This window comes from Strongylocentrotus purpuratus, unplaced genomic scaffold (assembly GCF_000002235.5).
Source record: "Strongylocentrotus purpuratus isolate Spur 01 unplaced genomic scaffold, Spur_5.0 spur5_contig_861, whole genome shotgun sequence".
Taxonomy (NCBI): domain Eukaryota; kingdom Metazoa; phylum Echinodermata; class Echinoidea; order Camarodonta; family Strongylocentrotidae; genus Strongylocentrotus; species Strongylocentrotus purpuratus.
Window position 1 is genome coordinate 301,253 of NW_022145570.1, and position 6,484 is coordinate 307,736.

The 6,484-nt window shown below is 40.7% G+C and overlaps 1 protein-coding gene across 1 annotated transcript; it reads right to left on the minus strand.

Annotated features, from left to right (window-relative positions):
- Positions 1–1,638: 1,638 nt before the first annotated feature.
- On the minus strand, positions 1,639–5,366 carry LOC764186. Its single transcript, XM_011679019.2, has 4 exons — positions 5,331–5,366; positions 4,854–4,937; positions 3,583–3,797; positions 1,639–2,664 (listed from the first exon to the last, which is right to left on the minus strand). The coding sequence occupies exons 1-4, from the start codon at positions 5,364–5,366 to the stop codon at positions 2,223–2,225; spliced, it is 777 nt and encodes a 258-aa protein (XP_011677321.2). The 3' UTR covers positions 1,639–2,222.
- Between the last annotated feature and the right edge of the window lie 1,118 nt (positions 5,367–6,484).

Here is a 6,484-nt window from a genome sequence, read left to right on the forward strand (position 1 = left end):
TCAGAAAGGCATATGCAAATTTGATTACATTACAAAAATGGCTTATTTGTCCAGCATTCACTACGAACATGACGGACAAAGAAAGAGGACAAAATATACAGTTCCTCATTCTACCCTCAACAATTGCTGTGGTAGACAAAGGAACATCCTTCACTGCTATTATGTAAAAATGTGTAGAACAGGTGAATATGCATGTGAGGGGCTTCACGAAGGCATATGCAAATTTGGTTACATTACGAAAATGGCCTATTGTTCATGAAAGTTATGTAACATTATTCATTAAAGAACCGACGGTATATTCTATGATACACAGGTGGCAGTATTTTATACATGATGGCAAACAGCAGGTATTCATGAAGCACCTCAAACACTTTTGGTAGTGCCAGTGACTATTCTAAAATGCAACGAAGTGGTCAATTAGACGCAGAAATGTTTATCCGGAACAGATTTGAATAAACCATTTTCGTAATGTAACCAAATTTGATGCATAAGTCTTTGTGAAGTGCCTCAATTCAAATTATTTTATTCACCTGATAAGAATAATAGTATTTCAATAGACAGAATCCGAACTGCATACATTAGTTGTTGCCAGGTTGGACAAACATTGTGGCTTGACCTACTTAGCAACTCTTAATATATGCAGTTGCATTCTGACTATTGAAATACTATTATTCCTATCAGGTAAATGAAATAATTTTTATTGAGGCACTTCACAAAGACGTATGCATTAAATTTGGTTACATTACGAAACTGGCCTATTCAGATGCGATATATTTTAGACCAGTTCGGAGATCGCTTATGTGCAAATAACCCCAACAATAGGCTACTCGTTGATGTTTTAACATGGGATTCCTGCCACTTTGTGATTTTTTATACTATAGAATCAGTACTAAAGTGATGGGAGATACAACGTTAGATTTGCACGACGGAGAACGTGGACTGCCCTTTTAAGGCAATGTGACGTCACTGCCAATGCCTTAAAAGGACGTCACATTGCCTTAAAAGGGCAGTCCACGTTCTCCGTTGTGCAAATCTAAAAGTCCCTATTGATACTTTTTGTTCGCCCTCTTGATAAGAAATACCTTCACAAGTCGCAACCGGTGCATAAATGAATAATGATTACTTTACTTCATGAATATGTATACAGCATTCGTCGCGATACGTTTTAAAGTTGTAAACGAATAACATTTATCTGCCCTTGTACAGCTAATATCTTCACATCCTTGTTTCACACAATTGTGCTCTTTATATCTGCGAATACATTCCTACGCTACGAAGATCACTCTCGCTCTTCTCAGAAAATACATAAAATGAAAAAACAATGGGTACTCAAATAAAGTTGAATTGAGTTTTATTTGTAAAATACATAAACAAAACACCTAATACGTAGAAGTGATATAGATTCTCTATTCTTTTCTTTTCTTTTCTTCAAAGATAGGTATAATCTGATTATAAACATGCTATAATAACTACTTACAAACTACTTACAATGATTTGAGTTGCTGATACAAGACCGAAGTATATACAAGGTGAACTTAATGCCTTGAAAATTAATTCACAGCGAATGCGATATTTGCGTCTAAATTTCAAGCGATGTATGCCTGGGGTGGGGTTCTCACGACCACTTCGAATGGGGGGGGGGGGGGGAGGGGAGGGGGCACTCTTTTGGGGAAGTAGGACCAAATTTGCTGACACACTCATGAGTCTAGATTTTTCTAACATTACTAGTAAACAAAAGTAAAAAAATAAATCATATATCAATAACGAAGATCAACAACAAAAATATAAGCATATGTAAACATAGTTTTACAATATCCCGACCTAGCTGGCCTTCAAGATTTCCAACAAAATAATTTGAGGGGGGAGGGGGGCTCAATAGCGATGCCCCTGCGGCTAGGGATTTTTTTCATTTAATGTATACATCCATATTCTTGAAAAATATAATTTGGTCTATTCTGAAAACAAATTCTAATGAAAGCACTGCCTATAATTCTCACAGTACATTGCATGTTCAAGCTTGATCGGTCATTATTGCTTTGGCCTATTGCTGATAAATATGAGGTGAAATTGGCAACTTCAAATTATAGTTTTTTATAGACATTTACATTCATGAGTAATGACCATATCTCATAATGAGCTTGTTGAAAGATGAGTCACAGTCTACGTTCAAAAGCAAGTGAAACAGTCAATTACTTCGAAATCCCGAAATGACGGTCGATCACTCAGGCAACATCTTGCAGCGCCATTTTGTCACTGTTAGCTACGGTGGTTTGATCCTTGCGACAACAACAGTACCAGACACCTTTGATCTGCTTGCCTACGAAAGCAGCACACGCCAGGGCGACGATCACCGCGGTGAAGATAGACGTGCTACTGTCGGGGTCCCAGTTGTTGACGAGTACGGCCGTCGAGGCCCAGATCACGACGGGGTATACCATGAAGGCCGAGCGTAGGTGGCGCTCGAGGAGGTACATATCGACGACGAAGTAGAGGACGAGCTCGGCAGTGAGAATGGAGAGACAGATGAGGGAGGCGGTCCTTTCTTCGACGTCGGCGAAGTAGGTTAAGACCGAGCTGAAGTTGAGGAGAGTGGCGATGGTGGTCCAGGTCGCGTAGATGAGGATACCATTTGTGATGAAAAAGCTGTTCAGCCATAGATCAACCCTGGAGGAACAATTGGATGAAAGGATCATTCGTTAAGGTCATTCAGTATGGCCATTCGGTAAGATCATTCAGTAAGGTCATTTAGGTAGAATATAGCTTAGCTGTTAATCGCATTCAGTGGCGAGATTTATCCAACAACCTGGTGCTAACAGAATTTCAAATGATAAATTAGAATCTTCCATCATGAGCAGGTTTTAAATCGCTTCAATGATTTACTGAAATCTTTCGCAGTCGGGTTCCGATAATGATTTCATGCTTTAGTCTTACGAGTAAGTCAAAGATCAATGAACATGTGAAGTGTCACCTATTTGTCTGATCATCAGGTAAAGTTAAAGTCTTTAATGCTTATAATCATTGTATCTTGAACTTGCCCATATACAAAGCCCCCTTCAACAAAAGGCCGATTAAAAGCTGTAATAATATGCCAGTTCACGGTTGCAGTCTGAGCATGAGCAGATACAAGCAAATATTGAAATAAACGGAGACGAAATACTGGATACGTGCTCATGAAAGTTATGTAACATTATTCATTAATGCACAACAAGCAGTGCACTCCATGATACACAGGTGGAAGTATTCTTTGAAAAGGGGAAACACAGGCTATTTATATAGCACCTCCATCGCTGTAGGAGTGATTATTTAAAAATGTACAAAGTGGGACCTCTTTATGTTTTGAAGATCTGTGGATATTCGGGGTCATTGCAGTAATGTACTAACCGTGAACTGGTCTATTATAATCAGTATACCTTGAATTTGTCTTTTTACCATTCCCTCCCAATGGCGAAAACGGAACTTGTAATAATTGTAACCAATCCGGGTAATCAGTGTATCTTGAACTTGCCCAAGGAAAGAATCCCCCAGACAAAAACAGGAAGGGGAAAGGGGGGGGGGGGATAGAAAAGGGTAGCCCAAACTTACCTGTGATGTTCGCACAGCTGTTCTATATGCTTATTAACTGCCCAGAGGTTGATGGTGACACATACATAGAGGGTGAATGCAATCAGGGCGAGGACAGCGAAAGAGACTGGGAGGTACTGTCTGTCCCAGGTGAATAACCAAGCGATGTTGAGTACGAGGTTGATGGCGTAGGTAGCCAGGAAGGCAGGGAGGACGATGGACGGGTTCAGGTACACCTGTAAAGACAAGACAAGGGATTTGTCGGTTCACGAAGTGACGGTAGTGAGGAAAATCATAACGCAAAGTGAATGCAATTTTTGTTCACTACCGTCACTTCGTGAAAACAGCGACGAATATGTATCATCTTTATTCAGCGAAATAAACAAATTTATTAACGAAGGAAGTACAACATTCACATTTTCAAGCCCTATATATTTCCCCAATGTGTTTAAGTTACATTTTAATGTTTAACAAAAGAAGAACAATGGAGCTTTTATAGTGTAGGAACTGACGTATTTCGCAAATTAAAGTCGACCATTCAAAACTTAGAAATAGCCTAGAAAGGCAGCCCAAATAGAAAGATGACACCGAAACCTCATTTTCATTAGACATGGACCAAAATTTAAAAAAATAAAAAATATTATATAATTATCACCATTTTGTACAGTATTTACGATCAGGTAGAGCAAAGCGAGCGAAGCAAGTGGAGCGTAAATTCGCGTGGGGTCCAGGGGCAAAGCCCCGGCGGGGTCAAGAAGGGGTTCAAGAAGCGGAGCCCCATGAAGCCCAGGGGTTTTAGGCATTAAAAACCGATCAAATGAGCATCCAGGGGCCCGGCTTAGGGCCCTTGGTGGGCCGGGTCCAGAGGGCAGAGCCCTCGGAAGCTCAGGTAAAAATCATGCCATTTCACTGGTATCGAATTAGAAATAATCCACGTTTGAATATGTGTTGCCCCCCCTCCCCATCAGTACGCCAGTGACATAGGCTATGGTGGATGAGGAGATGAGGAACTGACTAAATCTCAGATCACGACTACGCTATTGTAAGTCATAGTTATTATCTGAGTACCAGCGAAATAGGAGGAAAGGATGGGGGTGGGGGGGGGGGGGGGGGGGGGGCGGTTCACTACTTTTCTAATATAACCATGCTTATGTCACATTTTTGTGTGTCTTTGAGTTAAACATTTAATCTTGCCAAACTGGCCTTCGAGACACAGATAACATTCCGGATGATTTTTATTTCAATAAATTAATTTGATATCATGTATAATGGTGTTGAGATTACCCACTCACCTTGCCAAACTTGTTGGTCCTGAAGATGTTGACGATGACATAGATGATCCAGATTGCTTGCCAGATGTAGATGAGACCCAGATGCTAAAGGCCCAGCCAGCTGGGGTGATAGAGACATAGTACTTGTCCGAGATGTCCCCCGTCGAATTTCGGAACCAACCTGTAAGGATCGAGAAAAGACAGTACATACATACATACACATTGGTATTCATTTAGCGCCTTTACATGAACATGCTCAAGGCGCTTTACATTTTAAAATACAAACATAATAGTTATATACTCTCCAAGTGCATTACACTCTAAAAAATGACAATTACAAAGAAAACAAATGAGTTTTTTAAAATGCCTCTTAAATGATGCGACAGTGCGTATTGGTCACAGTAGTGGGATTGGAAAATGAAGTTATGCGTTCGACGCCGAAATGATAGTCCTTCTTTGAGATAAGGCAATGGTTGCAACCGTTTCCCGATGTGGAACCTTCATGAAATCAGAGAAGTGGTCTTGGTACTGCATGGAGGTTCCCAAGCGATAGTTTTTCTTAGATAAGCCATTATGGCCCACAGTTTTCCGGTGTAGACCCCTATTGGTGTAAGCTTATCCCCCGGCGCCCCTTTAACTCTGTAAGAAGTGCCCCTTTTTACATAGGAAAATTGCCCCTTTGACTTTGACAAGTACCCTATTAATTTTTAAAAGTGCCCCTTCCCCTTTCCACCTCTGATAAGTATGGTGGCTCCTAAGGGACACGCAAACGCAAAATTTGACGTATACCTATGCAACAAATTTGTGGATGTTCACGTCAAAGACGTGAAAATCCACAAATTTTACGTATACCTTTGCTTGGTAATTTTTTCGTTTTTCTGTACTCAATGGCCCTGAAGGGACACGCAGACATGAAAATCTGCGTCCGATATTCATGTCTGCGTCTCCCAAAAGGGACACGCAGACGTGAAATTGGACGCAGATTTTCTTCTTCTTCACGTCTTGGACGTAAAAAGACAATAAAACCCTTGCATAGGTATACGTCAATTTTGTGGATTTTCACGTCTTCGACGTGAAAATCCACAAATTTGTTGCATAGGTATACGTCAAATATATACGTCTGCGTCGGTCCAAAAGGGACACGCAGACGCGAATATTGGACGCGATTTTTTTTCTTCAGTAAGCTGAGCACCAGGAAGATAAGCGTACATGGGTTTGTCTGCCCCTAGTTACTGATAAAGGGATTACCAGCTGGTATCGAATACTCTGTCCAGATTCACAGTCTTCTAATTACAGACCCTACACCTAACTTATTCAGTGTAGTTTGCAGGCACAAACCCTGGTCAGTGGTCAGTCGTAAAAGAGAGTCTGCACTATAAGACTACCATAGGCCATGTACTATAGCTGCTCCTGACACAACCAGTAGGTAGCTGGGCTAGGCTTCTCTCAAGGCACAATGATTTTTTGGGGGGGTAAAGTGTCAAATTAGGGTCTGTGCTTGCAGACTATATTCAGTGTCTCTAAAGTCTCACTTGTTATTGTTTTCAGCAAGAATGCACTTGGCAATGGAATGCTACAAGTTGCAACGTACATGTTATTCATTCACTATCATTTATGTTTGAGGACAATCAGATGACTAATAGAGGAAGTTA